Source organism: Saccopteryx leptura, chromosome 3 (assembly GCF_036850995.1).
Source record: "Saccopteryx leptura isolate mSacLep1 chromosome 3, mSacLep1_pri_phased_curated, whole genome shotgun sequence".
Taxonomy (NCBI): Eukaryota; Metazoa; Chordata; class Mammalia; order Chiroptera; family Emballonuridae; genus Saccopteryx; species Saccopteryx leptura.
The window spans coordinates 135,735,405-135,748,377 of record NC_089505.1 but is presented as its reverse complement, the minus strand read 5'-3'; the positions used below and the strand labels follow the sequence as shown (position 1 = coordinate 135,748,377).

The following is a 12,973-nucleotide window of genomic DNA, read 5'->3' as shown; positions in this document are numbered from 1 at the left end:
ACTGTACCTTTCTACCAGCAAGGTATGAGAGCTCCAATTTCTCCGCATCCTTGTCAGCACCTGTTACTATCTGTCTTTTTGATTATAGCCATCCTAGTAGCTATGAAGTAGCATCTCATTATGGTTTTGATGCGCATTTCCCTAATGCTTAATGAGATTGAGTATCTTTTCATGTGTTAATTGGCCATTTGTATATCTTTGGAGAATACCTATTAAGATTTTTATCTTAAGTTTTAGTTGAGTTGTCCTTACTGACTATTAGTATTTATAGCAGCATGAAGAAAGAAATGAATAGGAACAAAAGACAGGTAAATTAGCTTTATATTAAAGCAGAAAATTATGGAATCGGACAGGTTAGAGGTCTGGGTGGCTGCAAGAACAGAGGTCAGCTACTTATAGGAAAAGGCAGCAGGGTCTCTCCTTTCCTCTCGCATCCTTCCTTCCAGCCTAACTACCACCGAGCTTCTGAAGACAGCAAGCAATGTGAACACTTGCACTTACATCTCAAGCCCTTTAAGAAGAAAATCTGATAGTTTTGCTCATCACTGAATCCCAGGCACACAGCATTGTTTGACGAACAAGAGAAAATATTTGCTGTTTGAACAAATAAATCACACAGTGATATTTCAAGAAAAGCTGTCTATATTTCTGATATTTCAAGGAAAGCTGAACTATGTAGTGAAGAGAAGATGGGCCTCAGAGGCAAAGAGAAGTGAGTTTGAGTCCCGGCCCTGCCACCTACCAGCTGTAGGACCTTAGGAACGGACTTGCCATCTTACCCTCAGTACCTTATCAGTTAAGTAGGGCAAACAACATGTGCATCACTGGGTTAAATAAGATAACCAGTATGGAAATGCCTGCCACAGGTTAGCGTCTTGAAAAATTTTTGTTTTCTGCATTTTAGGAAATATCTTTTTAGAGGTCTGTATCACTTTACCACTAATGTAAAAGGTAAGTTTTAGTATCTTTATCTGTTTTGATGCCACAATATTCTATGTTGGAGTTCAAGATTTAGACAAAAGGGAATGAACATCAAAAAGTTCAGTTCCCAGAGTAATGCTCATGTTTTCCTTTGACTTTGGTTTGGTTCTGTCTGCATTTCTCTGAGAGGCAGTAATGTGGTATAAAGTGCAGCCTCCAGCCTCCAAGTAGAGGGAACCTGGATCCAGGCTTCACCGGGTGATTCTTAAGGCAACTTACTTAACATTTCAGTGCCTCAGTTTCCTCCTGTCTTAAGTGGGAATAATATTAGTCCTAATCTTGTAGGGCTGTTATATAAATGAGTTCAGAATAATGCCTGGCATATAGATATTTAGTAGACTGTCTATTATTAGAAGCAATCACATTTTGGGGGTTGAAAAATTCACTTCAATTTTCCAAGTTAAACCTTCATGGTTCACCTAGAACAACAGCTAGGTTTTATATGGCTAACCCTTAATGCTTTCATCATAACAGCATCATCATCAACAACAACAACGTACACTCATGCAATGATTCAAGTGTGCTCTGGCAGGGTTCTACATGCTAGAACTCTGGCATTAACTCAATTCTGAAAACAACCCTTTGTTTCTTTCTCCCACTTTACAGATGCAAAAACTGAGGCACAAGGAGATTAAGTTATTTGCCTAAGGTTATATTGCTAGTAAGTAGAATAATCAGGATTTGAATCCAAGTTATTTGTCTCCAACACTTGTTCTCATAATAGTTTTAGTTAAAAAGTATATTACATGAACACAGATATTCTCAATATAATAAAAACATAGGTTTATACACAAAAGATTAAAATAATTATTTTAGGAGTTCATAATCTTCTATGTCCAGATATCAGGGAGTCAGAGACCCTTAGGATGGGTCTTAGTTTTTTCAATTTTTAGTTTTGTGATCTTTAGTGAAAGATTAAGGTCTCATTTATAAGTCTGTGATAACTCGTGCTCTACTTTTTACATATTTTTATGTATTTGGGGGATTAAAAGGTCAAACAAAATATAATTTTAGAAAAAATTTAGATATTAAAAAATAAGCTAATGAGATAACAGGTGAAATTTTGTTTTGCAAATTGCAAGGCTCTGCAAATAGTTTTTAAAGTTTTTTTCAAAAGGCTTAGAAATAGTCTTAACAGGTTCTCACCTAAACTTCTGAAACAGATTCCAAACACTTCCCTGCCTCCCATCTCTCACAACTGGAATCTATGCTTCACAAACCTTCATCTGATCAGTTGCCTAAAAACAAGTTATTCTTCCTTTAAAAACATTTTAGCGTAATCTACTTACGCTAAATTAAGTAGAATTAGCTAAAGTTATTAAATAAGAATTAAATAAAGTTATTGGTCCTCGGCTATGACTCTGGAGACTCCTGAGTTATGAACCAATGCCAACCACAATGAATGGTGAAAGACACTGGAATAGGTGTAGACCCATGGCTCAGTCTTAGCTCTGAAAACAGGTAATCTTGGAGAATTAATTTAATAGCTCCTTGGAATAGAGTTTCTTTTAGGTAGCACCTTGTGTATACATGTATCTATCAAGTTATAGAGACATTTATTGGACATGAAGCATATAGTCCCTTCAGTTCTGTGATTCTACTGTTCAAGTTCCACTGCCTACTGTTGTCCTACAAAAGCCCAATCCTTACTCGCTACTTCCTAACCCACAGTGAGTCACCTGATAAATGCCTCGGCAGTCAAATGCCTTCTCATCTTTAAAAGTTCACTTTAAAGTCCATGATTCTAAGAAACCTTCCCTATTCCCTGAATGAGATAGTTTTCCTTCCATTTTTAAACTTCTGTGACATTATGTGTTGCTTTTCTTTCTCCTTCTAATACATTCTGCCTGGTTTGATTTTCCAGATACAAATCTAATTTATCCTCAATTATGCTACAGGGTAAGCTGCTCAAGCAAGGCCTGTGTCTCTGCCAGGAGACAGCACAGTGCCTACTGAGACATATGCCCCCATAGAAGCAAGCAGGTCATTCTAGAGGGTGAGAACTTACCGTGGCCAACTACCTTGACATAAACTAAGGTAAAAAGAGTCAGAGCCCATACACATCACATGCTGTTCTCTGGCATGGTGCATCCAGCCACAGTCCCTGGACGGGCACAGTGCAGGGAGCTTTCAGCAATCTTAGAAACAATTATATGACAACAGTGATGACAACTGTTATCACTACTTTGTAACAAGACAATACTCATGAACATATTAGCCATATGAAATTTTTACCTACAAAAACAGTAATTTCATAGGATTCAATCTAATTTATGCATTATCTATCTTCTTTCTGCCTGCGTAGCCTGGAATGAGTCCCTGTGAGAGTAGCCATTTTTATATATTTTGTTCACTGTTGTGTTTCCAGTGCCTGGAACATAGTAACATCAGGCAAATATTTGTTGACTTAATGAATGAACTTACCAAACCCAAATTATTTGCCTTATACACCACTCTGCAGTTTGTACTTTATGGCTCTGTTGTTTCCTCATAACATTCTGATTACTGCTATTCTTCAGATGGAACACAGAGGCCCGGTGAAGTCAAGTGATCTGCCTAATCCCATCCTCTTAACCAATACTTTATGTTGGCTAATTATATTTATGTCATAAAAGTTGCTCAAATTCAGTCTGTCTTTCCTCAATCGACTAGACCAAGCATCAATTTTACTGGAAACAGTTAGAAACTGCCACTAAAAAATACCAAAAAGAGTGGGAGGGGGGAGAGGAAGGTGAAAGGAGAGAATGAAAGACACAAGTCAATGGACTTGGGAAGGCTCTTTTCTTGGTAAAATGCAGTATGAAACAATACACAAAAGTTATCCTCAGTCCTGCAGGTCCTCTTACAGAGCATGGGTCAGTCTTTTTAATTGTCTTGATACTTGGAGCCCTATCACTGTTGCTTTGTTGGGAACAGGGGGTGAATGATGGATGGCTTTTGCCTGTAGACTACAAGGGAGCCTCTTTGGGACTACCAAACTCTTTCAGCAAGTGATGGAATGATCTTACCCTTTTAAATAATTTCCTCTGTGGATAAAATTGGGGGCTCATACTTACAAAAAAAAAAAACCCTCAAAAACAATGCTGTTACTTTTTCTCTATTTTTTTCTTTTTTTGTGTGAGAGAGTGAGAGCAAGGGAGAGAGATGAGAAGCATCAACTCATAGTTTTGGTGCTTTAGTTGTTCATTGGTTGCTTCTCATGTGTGCCTTTACTGGGGGGTTCCTCTGAGTCATGACCCCTTGCTCAAGCCAGTGACCTTGGGCTCAAGCCAGTGACCTTGGGTTCAAGCCAGTGACCTTCGGGCTCAAACCAGCAATCATGGGATCATGGCAATGATCCCATGCTCAAGTCAGCAGCCCTGCACTCAGCTGGTGAGCCCGTGCACAAGCTAGATGAACTCACGCTCAAGCTGGTGACCTTGGGGTTTTGAACTTGGGACCTTAGCATCCCAGGTTGATGATCTATCCACTGTGCCAACACTGGTCAGGCTTTTTTTTTTTTTAAAGATTTTATTTATTGATTTGAGGGGGGGGGGTAGGAGTAGAAAGCATCAACTCATAGTAGTTACTTCTCGTATGTGCTTTGACCAGGCAAGCCCAGATTTTCAAATCAGTGACCTCAGAATTCCAGGTCTATGCTCTTTCCACTTTGCCACCACAGGTTAAATGCTGTTGCTTTAAAGATTTTTCCTTAACCTAACTATGAAGATATAGTGCCAACAACAAGTTAATGGTATTTGTGAAGGAAGGAGCTCCCAGTTTGAAATTTGTTGATGTTACTCATTCTCCTTCAATTCAAATATATAGTTTATCTTTTGCAAAGAAAACAGAGTAACCTTGAAAACATCTTGTTCAAAAACAATGGACATAATCTGTTAGTCCCAGTAATCAAGATCCTAGGGTTCTCAGGTGCCATGAAGAGTTTGTCCAAGAGTGGCCCACTATATCTCCACTCTTGCTGAAACATCCTCTCCCTTCAGCCTGAAAGTTAAAAGAAGATAAACGGATGATTTCTCAAGTTCCCTGAATTAAAATAAACAATACTGTGCTGTCCTAAAATCAGGGTGACCCTCCTAAGTGATTAATTCTTCAAGATTTGTAGGATATTTTGAAATGCAAAGGAAAAAAGCTCATATTTCTTTCTAGAACTTGAAGACTAACCCTGGAAGTGTGGGCTGCCAAACAGAAAGGCAGGTTATGTATGAGCAAAGGCATGGGAGTCAGACCACATGGGACTGATCAGGTCTGCACCATCCCAGTGAGTGGCCTCTGACAAATTAATATCTATAACCCTTAGTTTCCTCACATGTAAAAGGAAGTCATCTTTCCCTACATTACAAGGATCAGGAAATGCCTGGTACAAGGAAGTTCAATAAACACTAAATAAAATATCAAATATTAGGATACATAAAGAGGACGAGTTCTCTAAAACTTCTTCTCTCCTAATATTCCAGCTTCTGGGTGAGTTTAAGTATATATTCCTATGAACCAATTGAATAAATTTAACATCTCTTTCTATGCTTTTAGGATTAATTCAGCATAGAGGACACCCAATATTCAAAAGAATTTATAAGAGATTGCTTCTTTAGTACCAGAAAGCACACACACTTCAAGTGTGAAGAAAGTGGGAGAAGATGCTATTCTTTGTAATAAATGAGTCATTCACTATATGGAATAGCTTGCTGTCTCAGAGAGTTAAGATTCCTAGAGAGGTCCTGGCTGGTTGGCTCAGTGGTAGAGCGTCGGCCTGGCGTGGAGTACCGGGTTCGATTCCTAGCCAGGGCACACAGGAGAAGCGCCCATCTGCTTCTCCACCCCTCCCCCTCTCTGTCTCTCTCTTCCCCTCCTGCAGCCGAGGCTCCATTGGAGCAAAGATGGCCCGGGCGCTGAGGATGGCTCTGTGGCCTCTGCCTCAGGCACTAGAATGGCTCTGGATGCAACAGAGCGATGCCCCAGAGGGGCAGAGCATCGCCCCCTGGTGGGCATGCTGGGTGGATCCCAGTCGGGCGCATGCGGGAGTCTGTCTGACTGCCTCCCCATTTCCAGCTTCGGAAAAATGCAAAAAAAAAAGATTCCTAGAGAAGCAAACGCAATAGTTGATCTCTTCTAAAGTGGAACAAAATAGAAATAATATATCCCTACAAAGAACAATGGATCAATGGATGAAAACCACCCAGGAGTCTCACCAATTTGGAGCTTTCACTTTCAGGCAATTGTTTGGTGCCAACTTCGAGACTGCCGTCCTCCTCACCACTAACAGGTTCGGTGCCACTCTGATCCTAGAAGACATTAAGGAGAAAATGGCAAACACAGCATTCTTCACTCAGTGACGTGAACTGTATAGATATCACTCAATCACAGTGGCTTGTCTTATTATTGTAGTGGGTATTGTTTTCTCTACAGAAACCATTCCTATTTTCTTTCTTTCCAGTAGAAGGCCATTTTTTTTCAGGTATTTATTTTTATTGTTCACAAATATGCCTTAAAAAATCTGGTCTTTACTGTCTCAGGTTAATCCCATGCTTTTTGCCCTTGATTTTGTCAGGAATAGGTATATAATCTAGTTCTAGTCAATGAGACATAAGGAGAGGTTTGCTGGAGACTTCTGGAAAAGTCCTTCCCGGATCTTGAAAGAACCATAAGAAGTCCCTATACATCTCAAATAAACAGGAAAGCAGAAAGCTCAGAATGTCATGGCCGCCCCACAGCCACGAGGAGACCCGTCTTGGGATGAAGCTGACCTTGTGAACAACAAAGCCAGATGAAAGAACCTGGGCCACTGGATCAAGCAAACCTGAAGCCCAGCCTTATCCTGCAGTCTTCTAATGAGAGCGAATAAATTCACTTACTGTTTTACCCACTTAAAAGTTAGCTTTTTGTCCCCTCCAGCCAGATATTTTTTTAAGCAAGAAAGAGAGAGAGAGACTGACAGGAAGGGAGAGAGATGAGAAGCATCAATTCTTCATTGTGCCTCCTTAGTTGTTCATTGATTGCTTTCTCATATGTGCTATGACTGAGGGTGCAGCCAAGTCAGTAACTCCTTGCTCAAGCCAGTGACCCCGCACTCAAGCTGATGAACTTGCACTCAAACCTTATGAACCCATGCTCAAGCCAGAGACCTTGGGGTTTTGAACCTGGGTCCTCAGTGTCCCAGTCCAACGCTCTATCCACTACACCACCAACTGGTCAGGCCCAGCCAAAACTTTCTGAGATATTTGTTTATTTTCTGCATAAGACTAAACTGTTTGAGATAAGAGACTGTATTTAGTACCTAAGCACCCTGCCTGGCACTTGGAAACACAAATACTGGTTGAACCAATGAGTGAATTGAGTACTTGTTTTTCTACACAATCTTAAAAATATTTACTTATTATAAATGAGACATATGGTAATAATAAGACTCATTAAGATTTCAAAACACATTATGCATCTCTTCAATTGAATCATGACACTAAATGTTATATATAATTAATTAACTAGAAGTTTCTTTACTTTCTAAGGACACCTAAGAAAGAATAATGATAATAAATGGAGTCTCCCCTTGTGTTTATATAGATTTTATTTTTATTTATTTATTTAAAACTTTTTTTAATATTTTCATTTTAGAGAGGGGAGAGAGAAAGAGAAGAAGGGAGGAACAGGAAGCATCAACACCCACATATGCCATGACCAGGCAAGCCCAGGGTTTAGAATCTGCGACCTGAGCGTTCCAGGTCGACTTTATTCACTGCACCAGCACAGACCAGGCTAAATTTTATTTTAAAACATCACCATCTGGGGATTACTACAGATTCAAATGGGATTGTTTGTAGAGAAAATAGTCTTAATTTTGGACATTCTACCTCACATATAACTTAAGAAATCTACATTAAAGCAGATGTAGCATTCTTTCAACTAGCAAATGGACAAGAGATTAAAAGGAAAACATTCAGTATTGATAATATAGAAAAGCAGGAACTTTTATACACCATCAAGAGACTGTAAGTTGACAATTATATCCTATATAATAAATATAGAAACAGGAAAAATATCTGTAAACATATAAAACACATTAAAAACTTTATTTATTTATTTATTTTAGAGAGGAGGGAGAGAGATAGAAGGAGGGAGGAGCAGGAAGCATCAACTTCCATATGTACCTTGATCAGGCAAGACTGGGGTTTTGAACCAATGACCTCAGCGTTCCAGGTCGATGCTTTATCTACTGAGCCACCACAGGTCAGGCTAAACACATTTTTAAAAATTGCTTACTTCTGAGTAGGATTAGGGATTGGGGAATTTTGCATTAGTAATTTCTATATTGTTTGATTATAGAAGAATTAGTGTATTACTGCATTTTTTAAAAAATTAAGGAAAGTGAGAAATATTTTTTAAAAAACCCCAAAAAGTAACGTGGACATTAGAATTGGTTCGATCTAGATTAAAATCTTAACATTGTTACTTAGAATTATATGATTTTCTGCAAGTTACTTTCAAATCTGAATACTTGTTTTTAAGGTACAAATAAAAGTTCCAAATTAAAAATACACTGTCCTATAAGGTTGTCTTGCAGATAAATAGATAAACACATACAAGTTTTATTAGCACAACACTGGGTACAGTTGATCATTTTTTCCTAGCTTTTGCTTAGGTTTTTAATCCATGCCCTGTTTTGTGTGGTCTTGATAACAACCCTATATGAGTATGGGGAAGAAAGCATTTAAATAAATGAGATGATCTTTAATTTTACATTTCTCAACAATGTATTTTCTTGGCTTTAGAAAATGAATACTACAGTGGGGGAGAAGACAGCTGTTTGATGCTTCAAGTTAGAACATTTAAGAAAACATGGGCAGCCTGACCTGTGGTAGTACAGTGGATAGAGCATTAACCTGAAACAGTGAGGTCGCTGGTTCAAAACCTTGGGCTTGCCTGGTCAAGGCACATACAAGAAGCTATCAATAAAAAACTAAAGTAAAGCAACTATGAGTTAGTTGATGCTTCTCGCTTCCCCTCCCTCCCCTTCTTTCTCTGTCTCTCTATTCAATAAATAAAATCTTAAAAAAGAGAAAGAAAACATGAGCAAAGCAGTCTAGGCTGCAAATGGTCTATGTATCATTTAAGATATGAGTGAAAACAAGAGAATACCCTTTCCATCTACAAAGTTGTGTCTACAATGCTACTTACCCGATAACTCCTTTCCTTCTTAGTTGAAAACATTTCTTCTTCCTCCAACTCACCTAATATTTTATATATATACTTGAACTTCTTATATCAGGTGTCATCATCTCACTTGTATCTTACTTATGTGTGTACAGAATTAAACTCCCTGATGAGACTGAAAGATTCTGAATCCAAAATCTGTGCCTCACTCATTTCCTTTGTCTGATTCATTTTTTTGAATGAGTGATAATAGATTAAATGCTATTTCTATATTTTTATCTATTGTCATATGTTTTCTTTCTCTGCTAATCTGATAAAAAAAAGATGGAAAACTGTGGTAAATTGTTCTGATGTGGAGTTATACTGCATTCTAGAATTAACTACTTCATGGTCACAGTATGTTTAGCAATGCATTGATGAATTAAATTTATTAGCATTTTATTTAAAATTTTATAACTTATGTTCATAGGTGAATAGACTATAATTTTCTTTTTCTTTGTTCTTGTATAGTTTGGGTTATACATTTATATGAAGTAAGTAGAATAGTTTCCTTCTTTTTTTTTTTAAACTCTCTTGATTTTTTTTTTTTGTGACAGAGACAGAGAGAGACAGAGAGATGGACTGACAGGGACAGACAGACAGGAAGGAGAGAGATGAGAAGCATCAATTCTTCATTGTGGCACCTTAGTTATTCATTGATTGCTTTCTCATATGTGCCTTGACCAGGGGGCTACAGCAGACCAAGTGACCCCTTGCTCAAGCCAGCGACCTTGGGCTCAAGCTGGTGAGCCTTGCTCAAACCAGATGAGCCCACACTCAACCCGGTGACCTTGGGGTTTCGAACCTGGGTCCTCGGCATCCCAGTCCGATGCTCTATCCACTGCACCACCACCTGGTCAGACTCTGATTCATTTTTAAAGTCATCTTAGATCTATCTCATTTCAAAGTCAATGTTCTTTTTTTTTTTTCTTTTTCATTTTTCACTTTTCTGAAGCTGGAAACAGGAAGGGACAGTCAGACAGACTCCCGCATGCGCCCGACCGGGATCCACCCGGCACGCCCACCAGGGGGTGACGCTCTGCCCACCAGGGGGCGATGCTCTGCCCATCCTGGGCGTCGCCATGTTGCGACCAGAGCCACTCTAGCGCCTGAGGCAGAGGCCACAGAGCCATCCCCAGCGCCCGGGCCATCTTTGCTCCAATGGAGCCTTGGCTGCGGGAGGGGAAGAGAGAGACAGAGAGGAAAGCGCGGCGGAGGGGTGGAGAAGCAAATGGGCGCTTCTCCTGTGTGCCCTGGCCGGGAATCGAACCTGGGTCCTCCGCACACTAGGCCGACGACGCTCTACCGCTGAGCCAACCGGCCAGGGCCTCAATGTTCTTTTTAACTGTATCCCTTTCTAAAGCTTTTCTTGTTTTCAGTTACCAGTTTAGTTTGAAATCAAAATATAGATGGAGAGGAGAGTCAGGTAAAAAGAAAGTTGGAACGAGAGAGGTTAGCAATAAAGCATTTAGTTTCCTAAGAGGGCTAAAGTTTATAAGAGAGTTTTTATGTTTTAATGAGGCACAGAATAAAACAAAGTAGGGTTTGATCTGAGAACAGAATGGCTCATATGTGTTAAGGAGCCTTCAAAACACCCCGCTGACCAGAAGCTTAGAAAACAGGTATCAGTCAGAGATGAGGAGGGGAAAATAGGTCAGCAAGCATGATTTCCAAAGCATAATTGTATAGTGGTGGTGTGAAGACCATCTGGCTGATGGATGGTAGCCCATTGACACCCAAGATGATTCAGCTAATCCTCATAGCTGTTTATTCCCTTTCTCTCTTGCTAATCTTCAAACCACCTGTCCAAAGCTGCCTGTTCAGCCTAGGCTGCTCAAGGAGAATGACCTTTCCCCATGAAGACCACAGTCAGATTGCACAGTGAACTATGTTTGATAGGTGAATGAAAAGAAAAGGCAAGGCTCATGATTATACATTTACTGTGCCTTTATATAATATAATATATATTATATTTTATATATATATAATATATACAAAGACTGATGAGAAATGCTATTCAATCCCCACTAAGAAATCTCCAGCAAATATTCAGGAAGTTCTAAATTTCCTCCCTTGGACTTCTCTAAAATCTTCTAGCAATGATAAATTTTATTTTTACTACTGCTTTATTATTCTTTAAATATTCCCATTGATTTGAGAGAGAGGAAGGAAGTGGGGGAGGAAGGGAGAGCAGGAGGGGAGTATAGGGGGGGAGAGGGAGGGAGAGAGAGGTATATCAACTTGCTGTTCCACTTATAGTTGTTCCATTTAGTTATGCACTCACTGGTTGCTTCTCATATGTGCCCACATGGAGGATCGAACCCATGACCTTGGAGCCACCGGCCAGGGGTGATACTACTTTATTTTTTTCATACCCATTATTTGTCTATAGTTTTCTCCAGCCAGACAGTGAGAACCTTGACATCAAGAATTTATATTAAATTTGAGAATAGGCTATCAATAAAAGTTAAATTAATTAGGGATATTATAAAAAATTGGGAAAACACTTCTGATCAGATAAATGTTCCATGTGTTGTTCCCTACCTTCTTCCCTCATTTAACAGGACAAAGAGTACATTAGTATACACAACTGTTTCTCTTTTAGTTTGATTTAAGATTTTACTAAGCAAAGTAAATTAAAAACATAAAACCTCAGCAACTATATACATCCCTGATATAATTGAAAGTTCTTTTTTAAAAAAAATAAAACAAATGTTGATTTAAATTTTGTCATCCTCATATTTTCTAAATTCAATGCTCTCTTCAAAAAACCACCAAAATGATTTATTGGTCTCATTGCCAGCCTAAATTCACAAATATTTCTTTCTGTAAAGTCATGTTTACTGGATGTGACAAATTGAATTTCTTTCTTCTATCCTCAATGAAGAGCATATTTTCTAGACTACACAGAATTCCAGAAAGCAGTGCACAATTAAGATTAAATGGAAATTATGCTAATGACATTTCCTGAGTAATCAAACCCTCTATTTCTTATGAAGCCTGCTCCATCTCACTTAGTATTCAAAAAAGCACAACTTCTGGGAAAAAAGAAAAATGAAGGTTTTTGCTTCCGTAAAGATATTCTAAAAGATCCAGCCTGCCATGTCAAAGAATAGAATAAATATCATGCGACCCAAGTACACTTGAGTCCCCCAGTACCTCTTATGAGACACCGCATCAGTGGCTTCCTAATTGGGTTTCCCTCTTCAAGACATCTTTGACATTGCTTAGACTAATGTATGGATGCAGAGCCCTCCCTGATCAGACCATTTCACTGTTCAACATGCCGTCAACAATTCTAAGTGCCTAACACACAAAATTCAAACCTTCTGAGATTTAAATCTAAGCTTTTTTTATTTGACCTCAATTTATTTCCCCAACTCCTGTTACTCCCTTCCATGTACCCTTATACTCTTGTTTTCTATTCCACACCCTGATTGTTCTTAGTTTTGTTTTTATTTGTATTATTTCCACATTCTTTCATGTGTGTGTATGTGTGTGAGAGAGAGAGAGAGAAAGAGAGCCAGAGAGAGTCAGAGAGAAGGATAGACAGGGAAAGACAGACAAGAAGGGAGAGAGATGAGAAGCATCAATTCTTTGTTGCAGCTCCTTAGTTGGTCAGTGATTGCTTTCTCATATGTGCCTTGATGGGGTGGGGGGCGGGCTACAGCAGAGCGAGTGACCCCTTGCTCAAGCCAGCGACCTTAGGCTTCAAGCCAGTGACCTTTGGGTTCAAACCAGCAAGCATGGGGTCATGTCTATGATCCCATGCTCAAGCCAGCAACCCTGCGCTCAAGCTGGTGAGCATGCA

General features: G+C 39.2%; 1 protein-coding gene across 8 annotated transcripts in view; it reads right to left on the bottom strand.

Moving 5' to 3' along the window:
• The window catches only part of PATJ (PATJ crumbs cell polarity complex component), a 411,472-nt gene that overhangs the window by 95,960 nt on the left and 302,539 nt on the right, over window positions 1-12,973 (bottom strand). For all 8 annotated transcript variants that reach the window (XM_066376436.1, XM_066376440.1, XM_066376442.1 and 5 more), the window contains one exon: window positions 6,168-6,260. In XM_066376436.1, coding sequence (XP_066232533.1) covers window positions 6,168-6,260 — 93 coding nt within the window. The remainder of the gene's footprint in view (window positions 1-6,167; window positions 6,261-12,973) is intronic.